A 20469-nucleotide genomic window follows, 5' to 3' on the forward strand; every position below is an offset into this window, starting at 1 on the left:
CCTCCTGGACCCCCCAGTCATATGGCAGGTACCCCATGGTAGCATCTCTGGCTCTGACTCCAATGGCACTCAAGTTTGCTACCCCTGAGATAAGGATTGTAAGGCTGGAAGATCCCTCTACATACATCAACTCATATTGAGCTGCGGTGAGGGTAGCGGTTAAGCACCCAGGCCTTGAAACCTGTGGGCTGTTAAGTCTGAACCTGGGTATTTGGTAAATTGCCTAAGTTCATTTTAATGAACTTAATCAGAGTACTTTCCCCAGAGGGTTATTGTGAGGATAGAGTTGAAAAAAGTGACAAAAAAGAGAATAGATTGAAAAGTGCTTAGAAGAGTTCCTGGCAGGCTCTTGATAAATGTTACCCATCATTATCTTGGCTTTGAGAAATCAAAGCAATTAGAGCTCTCTGTCATCGGATCCTTCTCCACAGTGCCAACCTGCTTTCTTTTGACTTTGTTCTACTCAAACGGGTGCACAATCTCTCCTCTGCCCCAAGCAACTGACCCGGTATCCAGGCGCTAGAATGGGGTGAGATTCACCACCCCCATCCCCATTCTCTGCATCCTGTTTGATGGTCACCTTTGTCCCATATTGCATATGGTCCCAAGGAACTGCTTGGGTCAAAATAATTAGGCTATGCCAAGTGTCATAAAAACAAGAAAAGCCAGAAAATGTTTAAATGGGGCTCAAATGAAGAAGGCTGGGACTGTTCAGAGCAATAACAAATGAAAGTCAGACGGAAATGTGGAGAAACCCCACTGTTTCCTCTAAATTACAGGAAATTCATGCTGCCTGCTTGTGAGGGGCTTTTCCCCTCCAGTTTCTGGTGGGAGGTCATAGGGTTGGGGCACGTACTTGGGAGGTGATGGGAGGGGCAGGGGGATGATGAGGTAGAGGGGTAGCAACTCCTCCATTCCTTCCCACCAGATCTTCCTTTTTCCTCCCTACTCTATCCACCCATCAAGAGACAAGTTAGCCTGCTTCCTCCGGGAAGCCTTCCCAGATGACGGTAACAAGGTGGAATCCCTCCTTTCTTTAAAGTGCCTTGGCACTTCTCATCTCACACCCCTCTGACGTCTCAGTTTTTTTGCATTATAATGTGTTTTCCATTTCCACGCGTCCTCCCCAACTAGACTTATAAATTCCTTTACGTGGTCTCCCCACCTCTGCATCTCTCAATAGTGCCGAGCCCTTAGTAAAGTTCCTAAGAAATAGTTCCTAGCTGCCAGAGGTGGCATTGCAGAGGGAAAAAGCACAGCCTAGTAGTGAGGAGCTCTAGGGTCTAGTCCCGGCTTAGATCAAATGTGTGGCCTTGGCAAGACTCTTCCCCTCTGGAGGATTGGCGTTAATTAAGCATAGGAGGTTTTCAGCTCTGCTCTGTAATGGTTCTGGGCTTAATGCTCTCTTCTGTTACTTGACAGATATCATAGGAACCAGCCACGGACTGAAGGCCTCATAACCCTACAGCCACAAATAATTACCTAGAACTTCCTACCACACTCAACCCCAAAGCACTACTGAATAGGAAAAGCAGGATTCCTGGTCCAAGGAAAGTGTGGTCCAGGTCAGTGGTTCTCAACTCTGCCTTTCTATAAAATGGACTGGAGAACTCTACAGAACACCAGACCAATTCAACACAAATCCTGAGGAGCTAGGGGCTGGGCATTGCTTTTTCTTTTTTTTCAAAAATCTTTTTAAAGATGCACAATAGAAGAGAACCACAAGTCCAGCTGGAGAAATGAGACAACTGCATTAAAGACGCATGTGTATCTCTATAAAATTCACAAGTTATATGAAATAACAGTATGATAAGCGTTGCATGATCATGGCAGGTGAGGGCTAAATGAAATGTTGTACATAATAAGTGCTAGTAGGCCTGGGTGGTTAGGGAAAATAAGACTGGAAACAAGAGTTGGATGGAGAGAGATGTCAGCCTTATTCACCTGCGTATCCCCAGAACCAAACATAGGGCCTGGCGTGCTGGAGCCCTTAAGCCATGATGCTGAATAAACTAGGGGTGGGCAGCAAAGGGTGGGAAGGGCATGCTAGGTGGAGGGGGCAGCTGGAGCAAAGGCAAGGAGGTGGGGAGGCACTAAGCTCAGGAACTGTAAGAAAGGCAGTTTGGCTGGAGCAGGAAGGTTTATTTGAGGGCATAGTTGGGGGATATAGGGGGCAGATACCATAAAGCTTTAAATTCCAGATGGCAGAATTTGGATAATTCTTGGTAATAATCTGAATCCTCTGAAAGTTATTTTTCCTTCGATTTCAGTACTCAGATTCAGAGAGGATAGTGGGTGGTTTGCATCTTGGAAAAGTCTATCAGAAATCCCCCTAACTCAGCCCACTTCCTTTCCAGCCACTTCAAAGTTATAAGGGTCCAAGATAAGATGCACACATATGTGCATGGTACTAATAAGCAGGAGGATGCTGGCAAGGGTCCAGTTCCATTGGAGGTCTCGATTTTATTCTAGAGAGTATATTTGGCAGGAAAATAAAGTTATTTAATGCCTGGGAAAGGGGTCTGTGAAACTCACAAGGCTGCTTCTTCATAGCCCAGCCAGGTAAATCCAACCTTTACACTGGGATGGTTATTTCCTGTCTTCAACTACTCACGTTGATCTCACTCCCTATAAAGAGAACTGGAAGGGAAGCTGTCAGTGTTTGGCTTTAACAAGAAAACTGACTGCAGTCAATACTTCAAAAAACACTTTCAACAAAACCAGTGCTTCCAAGTGGATTCACCAAGAAGGAATGTTCCCCCCCACCAACCCTCTACTCCTTGATTTCATCTAACCAATAACACTTCAGGATTTTCTCTGTCAAAAGCATATAAATGAATGAAATAAGAACATACATGATGTCATCTGGTTCCTTAACCTACACCCCTTAGCCCAGTATGCCTAGAAAAATTAAAAAAAAAAAACAAAAAAAACTCAAAAGAGAAAATTCCTATTGGATACCCAAAATTAATGGTTTGGAATTTTAACTTACAAAAAGAGTAAAATATTTGCATCCAAATTTCTGTATAGGTAGCATTTAACAATTAAGAAAGTAAACAAATATAGGAGTCATCTTAGAATGTATTTTAATTCTCCCCTTTCATAACCTCAGTAAATCCATTGTCTCCTAAACAGGCCATGTGTATAACCAAACACGCTGTATAAAAGCAGTACTGTAGGTTAAAGGAAAAAAAAAAAAAAAAACTTAGTAAAAAGATGTAGTTGTGTCTTTAAAGAAATTTAAAAGATTGAAGAATAACCTGTGCGTGGATGAAAAAATAAATAAATAAAAGTAAGTTTTGCTTGTATATTTGTTTTTTTTCACTCATTGTTGCCCAAAATGACAAGTTGATCAGTCTTTGTGTGGACAACCTTATCGAAAAAAACAAAAAAAAAACCAAAAAAAAAACAATAAAAAACCTCTGATCCTGTTTGTCAGAAATTTAGTTCTGGCCTAAGGAGAAAAGCAACCTTCTTTGGTTAACTTTGATTCTAAAGTAATGCTTGATGAAAGAGCATTACATTAAAATTATTTTTATATAGTACACTAATCCAGTACAAAAGCCCCCTTTATAAAAATGTCCCTCGTTATACTGGTATGGAACGAAGCCTAGGGAATTAATTTGTGTAAATAAACAGTAGTTAAAAATGCGACTTGCCACATAACAATGATCAGATGGCGGAGGTAATCCAGTCTTAGGGGTGAGAATCTGGTATTGTGTAGTTACCTTTTTAAAACAGTAACATTTATTTAACTAGGACTTGTTCCAAATGAGCATTAAATCAAGCAAGTTGAATTTAAGGAAATCTTAGCAATTAAAAGGTGTTGTCTTATTGGAGAACTATCTCCTCAACAAACAAACAAATGAACATAGTTTTAGACATTCATTGTAGAGAACTAAAGGAGAGAGAATCTGGAAAAGAAAAAGCAGAGAGTAGAGGTGGGGGGTAGGACCTAGAGTAATCCAGGTAGACGGTTTCATTTATAGAAGAGCAGCGCCACCTGCTGGTAGATTCTCATTTCGAGGCCCTCTGCAGTTTGCTGGCCATCATCTATCTTGCAATCTTTGCATAAATATACAGCAGTATTTCTCAGCTGCTGTTATACATAAGAATTTTATTACCAGTCGGCAGATTTCTAACACACTGGTTGCAGTTTAATAATGCTCTATTACCTGAAGTATGGTTATATAAAAACCTAGAATGTTAACTGTTGATAAACCGATTCTAATACGTAAAGCACTGTAAGTCACCCAGTAAATATCCAAATAAATCAAAAGGGATAGCTCTTTTTCCTCCAACAACATGTTATTAAACACCACAACTTGATCGCTTACATAAAAATAATGTTCATACATTTCGATGTACTAAGAACTCAGGAAACGTGTATTATGATCTTACCAACTGAGAGCTTTCCCTTCATTTACAATTTAGAGGAAAGTGTTTTTGCAGAGAATATTTCCCCCATCTTTAAAAACTGTACTTGAACCAAGGTGTCATTTAGGGAATTTTCTCATATAACAAAACCTGAGGGCTTCCCTGGTGGCACAGTGGTTGGGAATCTGCCTGCCAATGCATGGGACACGGGTTCGAGCCCTGGTCTGGGAGGATCCCGCATGCCGCGGAGCAACTGGGCCCGTGAGCTACAGCCCCTGAGCCTGCGCGTCTGGAGCCTGTGCTCCGCAACGGGAGAGGCCGCGATAGTGAGAGGCCCGCGCACTGTGATGAAGAGTGGCCCCCGCTTGCCACAACTAGAGAAAGCCCTCGCACAGAAACGAAGACCCAACACAGCCAAAAATAAATAAATAAATAAATACATATTAAAAAAAAAAAAACAAAAAAAACCTGAGTTATAAATAACTATGATTACATCTATAAAATGTTATATTTTTTAAATGGCAATAGAGGAGCCATGGAGCATATAAGTCACTGATAGAGTGAGCAAAGAAACAGTAGCTGTCATTTTTTCAGAAAAAGATCACACAAATGTGATAGCAAAGGAACACAATAAAAGGAAGAACAGCCGTGTGATAGGTGACTCTGATTATATCTGCAAAGGAAACTGTGAAATAAATTAACACCCAAGCACCCAGGAAAGGCATACTGTAGCTTCACTGCAAGTGATCGTTATGCAACAGAGAAGGCTGGTGATTTTGTAAGAACAGAAACAACGGGTCGGCTGCGAAATCTGGTGGTGATAACTAATAACCATACTACTGACAACTCTGATTTGATCTCTAACAGAAAAAAAATTAAAAAGCATTCTATAGGATAGATGTATACAATAGGAATCGGATTTTTCATTTGAAACGAATAAATCCCAAATGGGATCAAAGGGCTCGGTAAGTGAAAAATGACAGTTCCTATGTGGCCCTGATTTGATCTCAAGCAAAACGACCACGCTGATAAGAGCTTAAGAAGAAGGTTGGGCCGTTCTTGGATTGTTATTGGAAGCGGGTGAGTGCCACTGCCCATTCAGCTGATGGGAAGCCCACTCTAATTTCAAGAAGTTATTGAGATTTAATCTCTAACAACTACAATGAAAAAGATTGCTCATGCAGCAACCAAAGGGGCATCCCTTAAAACACACACACACACACACACACACACACACACACACACTCAATTTTGTTATTTCTGATGGAAACTGTGGAATCCCTTTACATTCCGTTCTTCCACCTAAATTGGCTAAGGCATATGTGTTAAGAGAATCAAATGTCAGAGTGCCTCCTGTAAACTCAAAGCATCTCCAGTTACTTATCACATGGGACTTGAAGAGTAGGGACTCAAGCATGGGCAGAGAGCATCTCATCTCCCACCTCAGCTGGTTCCGACTTGTGTGGACAGACAGGGTTACCAGGAGCAAGTTCAGGCAGATGCAGAGGGTGTGGGGGACTCTGGGAGCTTAGGGCTGTCGAGATTTGAGCTGGGGGCTTGCCCTGCCTCAACGTAACTCCCAGTGGGTCAGCCAGTGTACTAGCATAGCAAGAGAAGGTCCCCACAGCTGACTGGGGTCTGAGTGATGAAAGATGTAAGCCCGGCCTGCAGAGCAGTTGGGATAAATTCAATTAATGGGGAGTCAGAGTTGGATGAAAGGAGCTTGTCTGAGTTAGGAACGTATTGCGGACCTGAAGGGCAGAATGAGGTCGCTCTGGAAGGAGCGAAACAATGGGTTTGCCGCGCGTTCCTAACTTGCACCTCTACCCACCCAGACGCAAAGACCCGATGACTTCTGGAAGGGAATGCGTCAACACCCCCACATCTGCCACAGAACACCACGGGCCTCAAACACGATGCCCAGCAGGAGCAGTGAAAGAAATGTGCTCTCTTCAAAAGAAGCAGTGGTTAATTCTAGACCCAGCTCTTCAAGAGTGCTCCAGCAGTCAAAGGAAGCAGCTGTTCAGAAACAAGTGTTTTGGTCAAGATGGCACGAGAGAACAAGAAGCGAGACCTCTAGGCTCAAGATCCTCTTTTCTCTCGAGATACGTGCCTAAGAAGCTATGGAAACATAATCCTGACACAGTGTGCATGTTATTCAGCAAAGAGGAGTTGAATTCCTACTGTGCGCCTTGGCTGCTGTATGCAATACGTTGAGAGGAATCCGAAGACCACTGAGAGTTGTCTGTGGCTTGTTGCTTACTTCTAAAAGGCCCAAGATGAAAACTGCTCTAAATGAGGCTTATAGGAGTTGTTACAGAATTACCGAAGAGAGATCCATCTGAGTTCGGGGGGGTGGGCAGTCAAGAAGTCATCACAGAGATGGCTCCATTTGAACTGTGTGTTTAAAGCAGGAGTCAGCAAGTGTCTTTCTGCAAAGGTCAGGTAGTAACTATTTGGGGTTTCATGAACCTTGTGCTCTCCATTGCAACTATCCATCTCTAGACCTGTCCTCACATCAGGTCTGCTCAAAGAAAGAGGCCAAGGCAGGGCGTGGGTGAAAGATTTGGGCACCGTCTTGACCCTGATCTTTGCACTAATCTTACTACTGGGAAAATCAATAAGCAGCAGAGCCCAACTGCTCATAAAGAAATTTAGAAAAGGTGATGATGTGAAGCCTTAACACCATCCAGACCTCAAAGATGGGTTGAGATCAAGGACACCATCAAGAAAAGAAATTTGGATAGAATTTCAAAGAAATGTTCTCTCTCCCCAACATCTGTTCCCCTCGTTTGCTCTCCAACCTTCATCTTCCGAAAACACACTGAACTAACTCCATGTCACTAACTCTATGTCCATTTTAGAGATGGAAAAGTCCTAAGGTAGTTTCAGTAAGATGAGGAATGATGAGACACAGAGTCACAGTTGGTCCATGAGATAGGTCCTATTATTACCTCCATTTTACAGATGAGGAAACTAAGGAATAGAGAGGTTCTGGAGCTGGCCCAAAGCCCCACAACAGTAAGGGAAGACGTCTATTCTGGGATTGCCTAGATAAAATAAGAGGATGCAGGTGCCTTGAGAAGTATGAGGACTCATACATGTGCAAGGCATTACTCTTATAGTAGTCAGCATCCACTGAGCATCCATTTCGTGAACATATCAAAACGTGACTGCACCAGGACTGATTTCAAAGTTCCCAGAAAACACACAACTCTCACCCCTTCTCTCCTTTTCCCTGCCCTAAGCTTTCCTAGAATTTCAGGCTTTAATTTCCAAGGAGATCACTTAGTTCACCCCACAGTGAGGAGAATGGCTTGGGAATCCCCTACTATGATTCAGAGAAAAGACAGGAGATGTCTGCCTATCAGAACCCATCTTCGTCTTCATGGAAGAAATCTGTGAAGGAGTGGCCCTTCCAGCAACTAGCACCTTGCATCTTTCACATCTGCGTGCCAGAACCTCCAGGCCACATGACCTGAGTCTGTACCTCATCCCTGTCTGCACTCTTAGCAAGTTTCATTCTGTCATTTTCACTGCACGTCCCTTTTCTCTGCAGGTCATTGTACCTCCCTTTTCAGTAACACCTGTTTAGGGCTTTGGCTTGGAAGCATCCCTGATGGACACATTCTCTCAGTTGGTTATGTTACAAGCCATATGTGGACATTTACTCATCTGCACTGAAGAAATGGCCAGATCAACCTTGAGAAAGTGCAGAGAGCAATTCAAAGCCACTCAAAGGTAAGGGAATGCTTGGTACAGCCTGAGAGAGGTCTGTGAGCAATCAAGAAAGCTCCCTGCCCACTCCTTGTCTCGAGCAGAATACACAGAAAAATGACACGACAGAAAATATCCATGAAACACACAGCCTTCAGACACCTCAGGGTGGGAGGAACTGTCACGTGGGTGCCATACGATTGGATCTGCCCACCTCAAGTCAGAGTCAATGATCTTAATAGTCAAGCGTGGCCTCAAATGTGTCTCCACAGTTTGGCAGGCTGACTTGGTCATCTGCAAATGGCTACGGCTCTCTACAAATGGGCCCCTTTTCTCATATTGGTCCCACCTGATGCATTATTATTTTTGTGCCACCCTGACTCACATGAAAGTGATCAGGTTCATCAAAATTAGTAAAACCAAATGCAAATGTCACATGTCCTTGATTTGGTAGGATACACGCTCTACATACACAGGGACACTTTGTGTGGTGCTATCCCTGTCTCTCCTCACTTGAAACATTGGTGGGTTTTTGCCTACCGTGATTTTTTTTTCAGTCTTTGTTTCTAGATCTTCTTTCTCAATGTTTAACCTTCACAAAGAATATGGATTGTACCTCCTAGCTGATAATTTTCAAGATCCTTCAGTTACATCCTAGTTTTCCTTTTTCTTGCTACATTATCCCCTGTGAATCTTCTTGTATCCTAATTATGGGATATCTCCAACTGGGATCCAAGAAGATTGGACTCACACACACACTATATATATCTATATATCTGTATCTATATCTTTATCTATATATCTATAAATACACACCCTATATATATCTATATATCTATATATATACACACACTATATATATATCTATATATCTGTATCTATCTTTATACCTGTATATACCCATACTATATATATATCTATATTTATATATGCACACACATATATATCTATATATCTGTATCTATATCTTTATATCTACATACACAGACACACACTATATATCTGTATCTATATGTATATCTTTATATTTCTACCTGTATCTACACACACACTATATTGTAAGCGGCTTAGAAAGTTTTAGGAAACTTCACAGATCCGGGGCCATCCTGCTTCTGGCTGACCATCTATCCCTTTAACTAATGGCTGAGAATCCCTTCATTTATCCGTTCTTTCACTCATCAAATATTTACTGAACTGGAATCCTTCAGGCCACTTCCTACTCAGGTATTCTTGCCAACATACAAAGCCCAGCCAAGGATTCTAGCACAGTACATTTCTGGCCTTGGAGGGAAAGGCAGGCAGCCCCCAGGTCTTTCCTTGACTGAGTGCAATCCAACTGGCTCCAGCCCAGAAAGCTGGCAAGGGCCCAAAGGAAGATCACATTAAGGCAAGCAGTCAGCCCCACTCCCAGAAGACGGCCCTTGCTCTGTGGTCTACAGATGCCCCTGCAGGTACCACCTTGTGTGGCTCCAGCTCTGAGGAGCAGTCTTTCTCATTTCATTTCAAAGTCGTTCAGGGCAGCTGATCATCCCTGACGCGGACCTGTCTCAAAAGCTCCCGCTTTGGGCTTCCCTGGTGGCGCAGTGGTTGAGAGTCCGCCTGCCAATGCAGGGGACACGGGTTCGTACCCAGGTCCGGGAACATCCCACGTGTCGCTGCCGCGGAGCGGCTGGGCCCGTGAGCCAGGGCCGCTGGGCCTGCGCGTCCGGAGCCTATGCTCTACAACGGGAGAGGCCACAACGGTGAGAGGCCTGCGTACCACAAAAAAAAAAAAAAAAGCTCCCACTTTGAGTTCGCACAGGGTTTTCTCTGTAGCTTTTGGAGTATTTGGTGGTACTCACCCTGCCGCGTTGAACAGGATAAAAGCAGGGCTTTCAGCTTTACTCCAAGAGGCCAGAAGCATTTTTCTTTTGCTATTTCCCTTGGTTGTGGGAGGACATCTCCCGCGGATGAGCACATGAAATGGTCAGAGAAGGAAGGCCACCTTGGAATCTTCAGACCTTTTCCCCAGCTCATCTGAGCTGGGGATCAGAAGAATGTCTCCTCAGTAAAAAAACAAAACAAAACAAAAAAACAAACAAAAAAAACTACGGGCTTGTCTAGAAGCTCTCTGCAAACCAGGCACTGACTATTTACAAAAAGGTCTTTTTGATGCTCTCTGAAATTTCAACTGTGTGGGTCTGACAATGCTGAACTTGTTTCTGTCTGGTTAGATTCCCCTTGGAAAGGTGTTTGGCTAGGGAAGCAAAACTCTGGTAAGCAAATGTAAGGATGGAGGATTCCTTGATTCCCTAGGTAATTCAACATGATGGACTTCCCTGGTAGTCCAGTGGTTAGGAACTCTGTGCTCCCACTGTAGGGGGCGCGGGTTTGATCCCTGGTCAGGGAACTAAGATGCCACAAGCTGTGCGGCATGGCCCAAAAAAAAAGAGAAAAGAATGTCGGTTCAGGAGAAAACCTCGGAGAGAATGCCAGGAGTTGGCATTCTCAGCACTCACGCTCCACCACTTCGAGGGAGCTCAGGACTCACGTGCTTTTCTGTGCTGTTTCAATGACCCTCTGGGGTCAAAGGTGTGCATAAATCTCCAGTCATGGGTGCTGACATACAGACACAATGAACGCAGATCAAATTATTGTGCACAGAGAAATAAAAAGGAAAAGAAAATTGCTCCACGGTACTTAGAAATGCCACACGACTTCCTCAGATTTTGTGTGGCCGTACTTCACAGGGAATGTGTTTTGTATTTCCACCAGCGTCCGATGGTGGTTGGAAACAACAGCGGATTTTCAGTGAATGGGATGTGAAGCACTTTATTATTTTTTTCCCTCCATAGATGGAAGGAGACGTGCTGTCTCCCTGAGAAAGATGGGAGGAGAAAGTCACCTTGCCATACACAGGGATTTAAAAAAGAATTCCCAGGAGCTCTAACTGAAGCCACCACAGGCAGCTCGAGCCACGACCCTCAGGGCTGGCCACATGTCCCAGCTGGTGGCCCTCATTGCTTTGTTTCTGCCGCCCAGCCTGGTTCAGGGCCATTCATGCCAGTGATTCAGAGCTGCCTGGCTCTGCCCCCATCAACACACTCAAGATGTGGGTCTTGTTGGAAATGCGGAGGCTGGTAAGGGAAGAAGAAGAAATACTGGTTAAAAAAAAAAAAAATAGATGGAGTGGATCCCCAAACCAGGGGCAGTGGAGACAGTCCAGTAGGTCTCCAGGCCCAGCCAAGATCTCAGGAAATTCTCCAGTAAGACAACCACTCCACAGAGCCCAAATGGGAAGCACAATGACTGCTGAGTCAGCTGGGGAGAATTAAGCTCAAGAAATTTAACTAATGGAATTCAACCGCTTCAGCGCCATCAATTAAAATTTCTTTAAAATGATTTTAACTTCTTGGAATTGTATTTGGATAATGTGCTTCAGCTGGGAGTCCTAGAGGCCGTTAGATCATCTTCCTTCCTCAGGCTTCTTGGAGCAGCTCACTCCTGCCTCCTCCTAGCACATCCCCCCTCAGCCCCCTCCCCCGGCCCCCGCTGGTCTTCTCCACCCTCACAGGATGGCTCCCAAGGCCCTCAGCTCCAGCCCCTCTTCCCAGAGCCGCCATTGAAATCCTACCAAAACAAAGCCTCTGTGGTTCATTCCCCTGATCAAATACCTTGAATGCTTTCTATTGTATTACGTGTGAATACAGTGCCATAACAGGTCCCTACTCACCTTTCAAGGCTCCTCTCCCCTTGCTCCCAGGCACAGGGCTTAAGCTCCAGCCAAACTGGGTGACCAGCTGTTAGACAGGAGGCTCCAGCCCTCGGCACCCCCCTCCACTGCCATGCCTTCTCTCATGCTGTCAGGCAGGACACCCTTTGCCTCCCATCCTCCAATGCACATCTGAACTGTCCTCTCCTGTGGGACCTTTCCTCGGCTGACCAACAGGAGGTGACCTCTGGGCCTTTGCACTGCCAAGCAGTTTGCCCCCCTCTCTCACAACGCCTCCCACACTGTCTCCATCTCTCAGGACTGGAATCCTCATCTTTCTTCTCCTTCCTTGGAGACAGACTGATATACCCATCTTCTTCAACTGAGTAAGGAAATGAGTAACTCAGTTTGCTCCCTAGACTGAAGCACCAACCGTCCAGCCTATCCTCAAATGCCAGCCCCACCACTGACTCACTATGTGACCCTTGGCAAGTCACTTAGCCTCTCTGTGCCTCAGTTGCCTCATCTGTCAATGCACAGATGCCTCAGTTTACAGTGGCCTCAGTGGCAAATAACAGTTACTACCTACCCCATGGTAAGGATGAAATAATATCTGTACAGGGCACAGAGCAGTGCCTGCAATGCAGCAAATGCTACGTGTGGGTTCAATTTGACAATAACAACAGTAACTAATGTACACGTATCCACATACACACACCTCCTTGCAGGGCTGGCAGAGTCCCCTGCATACAGTAAGAGTAGACACGAAGTCTAGTCTTAGCGTGAATCCAAGCTAAGCAGTTGGCCGTTTCCCAGCACCACCACATAAGCCTTGGTTCCTAGGAATAGACACACACTAATAGCAGAGGTGTCAGCCTCGCTTCAGAAGACGAAAGCAATTTTTCAGCAAATCTCAGTAGGCTTCACTCTTCTTTCCTCCTCACCCATGAGTATGACATGTTTGTAATCTCTACATCCACTCTCTTCAGAAAACGGTTCCCATTCCATTGTTCTGTGCTCCATCGTTTCTAGGCTTAAATGCGAATCAAAGATCCCAAGCGCTGAGAACTTGCCTGTAAGCACACTGGCAAATGTCCTAAATTTGTTGGGCCAGATGACAAATGTCCATCTCAGATCAAGGCGCATCCAACTGAAATGATGGTCGCCGTATGAGAAGGGAGGATCCCCAGGTTTGACTGAGACCAGAACGATGCCCATCAACTGCTCATTTCTGTCTGGATGGGATTTGGAAGCAGGATGCGGTGCAGCCTGGGCCGCCGCCCTGCAAGCCTCTCTCCGATGGCTTTACACCATCCTTGGTCTGATGCTAATTCAAGACAATGCCCCAGCGCATCACAACAAATTAGCCACAGACACGTGATAGCAATCAACTCAGGGCGCTGTCCTGAATGCGGGCTGGGGGATTCCCTGTCTCCACGAGCTGCACGCTCCCACAGATGTTTCTAAGAGCCTCTTCCCAAAGGCCCATTTAGAGAGAAATTAAATGCAACTTTGACTTAATTAACGTTTTAAATGATAATGAATACAATGTAGATTCATGGGAGGCATTTACATTGTGTTGTAAAATTGATAAAAATTTAATAACTCTTTGTTAATAAGTTATGTCTCCCCAGACCCATAAAGCCTAAGGCGCTGCAAACTCCAGCCTGGGTCTAATCCAGGCTCCTGGTGCAGGTGGAGGAGGGAAGCAGAGATGGACTTGACATTTGCTCCAAGCCTGCTCTAATTCTAAACCTCTGCTTGTTCATCAGTACTTTATTTCATACAGTAAAGGTCAGGATTTGGGCTCAAGGCACAGCCTTGACAAGAAAGCTCAAGTGAAAGGCGGGCTGGCCCTGGCATCTGTCGCCTGAGATAGCAGGGGGTGGGGGGGATGGAGAGCTAACTGGCCACTTCTCCCCTCCTCCATGGAGGTAAGAGGCAGAGTCCACTGCCTGGTGGTAGGAGCTGTCAGGGTGAGTATGGTGACAACTGGCCACTGTCCTGAAATAAAAATGCAAACATAATTTCCATGTCACCTTGCATAAGGACTTCTGCCTAGCTTACTTGTGGCATGCCAACATCTTTTCTGGTTCGTCCTTGAGGAGCCCAGTCACTTATTAAAGCATCATATCCCTGGGGAGGGAGGTGTCCAAGTGATGGGGGTAAACACAGAGCACCCTTTCCTCTTTCTGACCTTTCTACTTGTTATCTCCCAGCTCTGCTTCAAAGGATTTCTTGTGAAAAGTTGGCTGTTGTTTGTCTACTTTTCCCTTTCTCTTCCATCTACATGTGGTACCTCTTCACAGCATATTTATCTTAAAGAATTCAACTATTTTGGAGGAGGAGGAGAGTACAACAGGGTCTCAAAATGCAAGTCAATTACTTCACCTGACACTACACTGAAAAAAACCCAGTTATTTATTATGAATAAAAACATGGTTTGTTTGGAGCTCTTTAGAGATGGGCAATTAAAAGGATTCTTTTCAAAGGAAACCTTGTCCAAGCATGATGGCTGCCTTACAATGAGCTGACCACCATATAAGCAAGTAGGAAGGCATCGTGCTTCGTGTCACCCCGCTGCTGAATGTGGCTACCAGAAAATCAAAGGAGAGGCATTGGCTTCTGTAGCCTTGCCTTCTAACAACAGAAGTGCCCTAAGATGCCCTCCCAGGTCCATTACTCATGGAATGATCAAATGGCTACCTAGGCCAAGTTGCCTTCCTGTTTTCACTTCCTGCAATGAAGCGCAAATGGCCAAATGGGGCATGGGGCAAGGGTAGCTAAAGAGCTAGGGCAGAATCCAAAGCGTGCTTTAGTGTTAGCAGCAGTAAATGGATATTGTTGCGGGGGCGGGGGGAGAGAGAGAGAGAGACAGAGACAGAGAGAGAGAGACAGAGAGAGACAGAGACGGGGGAGAGGGAGGGAGGAGGGAGGGAGAGGGAGAGAGAGGGAGGGAGGGAGGGAGAGAGGGAGAGAGGGAGAGAGGGAGAGAGGGAGAGAGGGAGAGAGGGAGAGGCACCGCACCAGTAAGCATGAGAAAATGGGAGAAACTGAAGACCCAGAATGAACAGGCTTTAAAAAATACAGGGAGAACAGTGATTAAACTGATTAGTGCTTTGCCTATCCGTTTTCTTACTTTCTATCACTGATGGTGGTAGTGAGAAGAGAGAGTCTTTGTTTTCAAGGTCCAGAGTAAAATAAACAAATACAATTTAGGACTGGGGAGCTTGAGAAAGTCGCCCAAAACTATACCTACAGAAAGGACTGAGATAATTATGGGCTGTTGATTTTTAAAGACAGCTTATTAAATTAAATCTCCCTGCAACAGGCACTGGAGACTGTCAGCACAGGGTGTGTCCTATTATAGACACCTTCCTAGAGCTATTTGCACTCCCTGCCCCAGTATCTGATTTTATGTACTTCGAGATGCCATTAGTTTAGTAGAGTGACTTTAGTTCTATTGACAATGTTAATTCTCTGCCTGTACAAACCAAAGGCTACTCGGGATAAGCTGATTTTTGTTTATTATCTGACAAGACTCAAGATTACACTAAACTGATTTTGGTATGTCTCCCTTCAACCTAATCGTATTGGACTTCTCCTCTCGACTGAACCATTGGAGCTGAATGCCTCCTTGTATTATATTTACACCTGAAAGAAAAGTCGTGCACCACTTAAAATTAGCTACAGTAGTTTGCAAGTGGGTGTATGTAATTGTGCAGGTTTAAACTATTAGTAAATTGAAAGGTTGGTGTGAGTGATTACACATGTCCTTTGGCTAAAACTATCTCCAAGCACAAATTTAAAGATCCGTTTCTCTTCGAGCACATGATTAATTTGTTCATGTCAGGGTTACTGATGGTTTGTGACCAGCATCATGTCAGGCAGTCCTCAGCAGGTCTGAATCAATAGGGTCTTATGTTGTCACTGCATCATAATTTTAATTGTCCCCTTTCTATTAGACTTAGCAATCAGATATCGAGCAAGACTGAAATAACACGAATAAATTCTGAACAGAGAAAAGGTACTATTTTACAAAATTATATGGAGGGGAAGTGGAATAGATTAGAACCTCAATCTATATTGATGGGTGTGTGGATGTTGCTAGCCATATATTTTTTATGTTTGACAGTACTAGAACATAGCTACTTGTTGAAAGTCTGGGGCCCGTACCCTATTAGCGTCTTTTAAGAGAGCTGGTACTTTTGCCCAGGATCATCCAAAGTAGAAACAAAATTGGAACAATCCAAAAATGATGCTCTGCACACCAATTCTAGCCCACCATATTGAATGATTCAGTCTTGCCAAAAATAGAATAGTCTTGTGATGAGCCCTTACTGGTCACTCTTTGCGTTACTTCTCTTACTGCTTTTTAAGTCTTCTGTAAAGGAGTCCTCCTTCTCTGCAACCCTTTTTGTCAGCACAGTGTGGCCTGACATCCCGTGAGCTCAACAGAAGGGGACCACCGTTAGAAAAGTATGTGACTTAGCAACAAGGGGAACGTGTAACGGGCCACACCTCCAAGGAGAGGTACATGCAGGCAGGGCTTGCTGTTAGGAAGCAGAGTTCTAAGACTGTGTGAACACTTTTAATATATTGCCATTCCTCTGGGAACTGGCTACTTCTCTTCCCACTTCAGAAAACACATAATGGGACTTTGTGTTTCAATTTACCGTCCCTTGAAAACGGAAATCTTTCCCCTTAAAAGAAAAAAAAAAATAGTAAAGAGGTAGACGAAAGGCAAGAGAGAAGGAATCGGACAGTCCCCAGAGCACACTGGCTCAACTGGGAAACTGTGACCAAAGCAAGCTCTGTAATAATATAATGACCTTTAATGAGTGTCTTGGGAAACAATACAGCCCCAGCATAAAAGACAAAGGGCAAAACGCATCACGGCTCCGCTGACACTAATTCAAAATGATTTTCAGAACAACTAAAGAATGTAAGAGAAGTAATCTGATCCGCCCATCTGACCTCACTTTGATTCAAGGGCCCTTCTCCTGCCATTTCTAATTGTCAAACCCTCTACGTTTCACATCTGCTCATATTTAATGAAAAGCCCACTCTCACCACCGCTCTTTGAGGCAACCAGCTCTGTCCAATGGGCACCACCCAACCCCACCACCAGCGAGGGAAGCCCGGGGATTGCTATTGGAGCTCTGCCAGAGGAATTCTGCGTAGACGTAGACATTCTTTAATTGGAGAAGAAGGGCTTATGTGGGCCCACGAAGGGGATCAAATTGGAATGGATTTTTCTAACTTATTATTAATGGTCAAAGGTGAGTGGACTCACACAGGGATGGATGAAATCTGCTTTTGTTTGACGGAGTGATGACGGCAGGGAGACTGATGAAAACAGAGGAGGCAAACCCCACCCCCCACCCCAAGCTGTCAGTACCAGTTACGCCTTCCACACACAGCCCAAAGCTCCACATTTTCCACGGTGGAGCTGATGCTGGAGGGGTAGAAAGACAGCAGTCTCATGCCCAGGATGTTTCTGAGAAGACGGGACCATCCCACCCCAAGTTTTTCTCCTCCTGGCCTCCATCAACACTTGGATTAAATTGCAGAGCTGAGAAATCCCTTCAATTATGGTTTCTCCTGGATAAGATGGAAATTGCACACACTGGGTATCATGGGCCTCACGTAGGGGACACAGATTTGCTGTGATTGGTATGGGTGGCCAGTGCCAAGACATGACCACAGGCCTTAGTTTAGAGCCTGAGTGGCTCCTTCCTTTTCTCCACTGGATCCCTGGCCAAGGTTTTAGAGCCTAGCGGTTATGTGAAAGTAGAAGTTGTGCCTTAGATGGGTAACCGAGGGGGCTGGTGCTTACATTCACCACCATCAATCAAAGAGATGTGGCCAAACTGGGCCACCACAGCTCACCCCTCCACTCCTCCTCCCCAGCTCCTGTCTTTGAACCTGGTGTCTCGCCATACATCGTAAACTAACAAATTCTTTGCATGGTCGTGACCGAGTTCACCTTGGTGGTGTCATAGGAACCAGACAGAACTGTGATGAGAATAAAGGAGTAAGGGCATGTACGACGGCATGCGCAAGAAAGATTTAAAGGAAATTTCCTTCCTAGGATTTTAGGCCAATACGATGGGACAGTCCAAAATCCCTCTCAACACCACGTCTATTCAGGATCACTTTAAAAAAATGAATCCTGTCCCTTGGCACTGTTCTGATGGAGCAGTGAATCATAAATCAGAGACGATGATGATTCACTGGTCCTAGATCGAACTTTTCCAAATGCCTCTAAGACCGCTCCAAGCACAATAATGTCTCAGACCTGAACTGTGGTTTCAAACATCAGCACGGGGCATGGCACACTCCACTACATACAGTGATGTGAGGGCTCCCTCAGCCCTGGACGTCCCGTAGATCACTGCCACACAAGCACACCATGCTGGGACCGCATGCTCTTTTCCCTCCTTGTTGCCAGTATAAATTAACTGCTGCTGGTGAAAATTTAGCTCAACCAGCTCTGGGCACTTGGAAGAAAAGAGAACGGATAATATGGTTACCAGCAAACATGGTGGGTGCTTTCAAGAGGAAGGAATGAACACAGAAGGATTGTCTTCTACCGCCCATGCTACCAAAAATGTGAAAATAAGGTGACAGCCATATTTTAAGGTAACCAAATCCTCAAGCAAAGCACAACCTCTTCTGCCCTTAGATGAGGCCCCTCAGTGAACAAGCTGGAGCTTTCAGTAGCATCACCCATGTACCATGTCAGTAAAACACAAGCAAAGTCCATGCTGAAGACAAGGATAGTGTGGGGGCAGGGAAAGGTGCTCGGGAATCTGGTGTAGCTCAGCCTCGCCAGCTGCCACTGCAAGACCCTGAGAGACTCCTGAACACCTCTGAACTTGCGGGGGGCAAAGACTGACCCCAAGGCTGCACGATGGACTCAAGGAAACCACGGAGCTTCTCGGCTTATGATTTTTGTTGTTATTTGGAATCACAATTGCTACAAGATACCTTAAACAGGGGGCTATATTTCCAGAAAAAAATGAAAGATATTAATGGACTGATCCTTTGAATGAGTCATCTTTTTGAGGGGAAGCTCTAGAAACCAGCGGTCTGTATAGGTTGGCAGATTCTTTTTCAGAGCATAGTAGGCAATCTGGCACTGGAGGAATGAGATACAGGTTAGGGGGACACAGTAAAAAAAAAACAACCCCATCTGCATTGAAACCCTGTTATATTTTGGAAAGTATCCAAGCTCACTAAAAGCAATTTCATGCCAGAGTTGGCTTGTTCTCTCTAAACCGTTTTCCTTCCTCCTTTCAACCCAATCCGATGTCTAACCCTTCCCCAAATAGTAAGATATACATTTCCATGCATCTCTGTATCAATATAGTGTTTGCTGTGCTTCCACATTTATTTCCAAGCATATTTACTTAAAGGAAAGAGGAATAATATCACTGGATTATAATATCACAGCCTGCACGCTCTTACAAGAAACACAACAAGTTCACAGAATAGGGAGGGAGGCCTCCCCAGCACGTACACAGTGACACAGGCAGCGAGGGCAACACATCACCACATACACTGAGAGGAAAACATCAGCCCGACTGACTCACAGCACCACAGGGCACGACACGAGACGGGGGTGATGCCACAGACAGCACAGACATGGAACTGTATGTGTTGGGGTTAAACTTACAGGCACGGAAAGTGGTGGAGCAATCATTAACAGAGACAGAAGAAAGTGGGAAGGCTCTCTCAAGGGTGTCCACGTTACCACGCACACGGCCTGACATGCACGAGCAGTCACGCTCAGAACGTCCGCAATCAAAACAACATGCCCGTCTCATTCTCTTGTAGATGGACATCTTGGCTATAACCATGGGTTGGATGGGACGAGAGGAAGAGCGGTAGTTAATGGCAAGGTCACACACAGCAAGGCAGCTGGAAGGGAGCTGAAGGGATTGAACACAGGTCTTAGTTCACGTTAACAGTCTTGACCCAGAAAAAAAATGCAGAGAGAACTGTTGGTAACACTTTGGTTGTACATTGGAAAAAGCAGAGAAAATATCAATTGCCTGTAGAGTCCCCCAAGGCTGTTGCATATTATTTTTCTACCCTGGGTAAAGCAGGTGACCACGGGAAAGGACATGGCTGATGACAATCGGGTTGTTGGATGAGAAGCAGCACACATTAGAGACAGCAAAAATGTAACCAACATTTTTTCCCCTGGCACAATTAATACAAGAGGACAAAAAATACACACAGCCAATCAATTAATTGCTTATTGCATACAATAAATGGTTTTTGCAAGATGCAAAAATATCTAGTATGTAGGCTTTCTAATTTCCATCCATTTCTGGGCATTAGGCAGAGGCTGGGACAAGCTTTCATCCAATTAGATATGAAACGATTATGTGTTAATATAGAATCTGAGGATGCCTCTGCTGAACTTCCCCAGAGTGAGTTTACATGATGCCTACAGGAATTTAAATTTACTCTTGACAGAGCAAATACCCAAATCTGTCCATATAAGAAATGCAGCTCCTCAAGGCTAACGCTGCCTATTTGACATTAAAGGCAGTTCACAAATAAGAAATCACCCAAAGCATATGAGATGTTGGTCTACTGCAATGCATTTAGCTACTCATGGGTGTATTTTCTGCTTGAAGCTGAGAGAATCTGAAAATCACATCTGCTCT

At 44.7% G+C, this 20469-nt stretch overlaps 1 protein-coding gene across 6 annotated transcripts in view; it reads right to left on the reverse strand.

The window, feature by feature from the left end:
* KCNMA1 (potassium calcium-activated channel subfamily M alpha 1) overlaps nt 1-20469 on the reverse strand; it is a 763138-nt gene that overhangs the window by 106906 nt on the left and 635763 nt on the right. For 2 of the 6 annotated variants that reach the window (XM_082611010.1, XM_082611011.1), the window contains exon 19: nt 19467-19640. The exons of the other annotated variants lie outside the window; for them this stretch is intronic. In XM_082611010.1, coding sequence (XP_082467136.1) covers nt 19467-19640 — 174 coding nt within the window. The remainder of the gene's footprint in view (nt 1-19466; nt 19641-20469) is intronic. 6 annotated transcript variants of the gene reach the window in all.

The sequence above is a fragment of the Mesoplodon mirus genome, assembly GCF_964341445.2.
Source record: "Mesoplodon mirus genome assembly, chromosome: 2".
NCBI lineage: Eukaryota > Metazoa > Chordata > Mammalia > Artiodactyla > Ziphiidae > Mesoplodon > Mesoplodon mirus.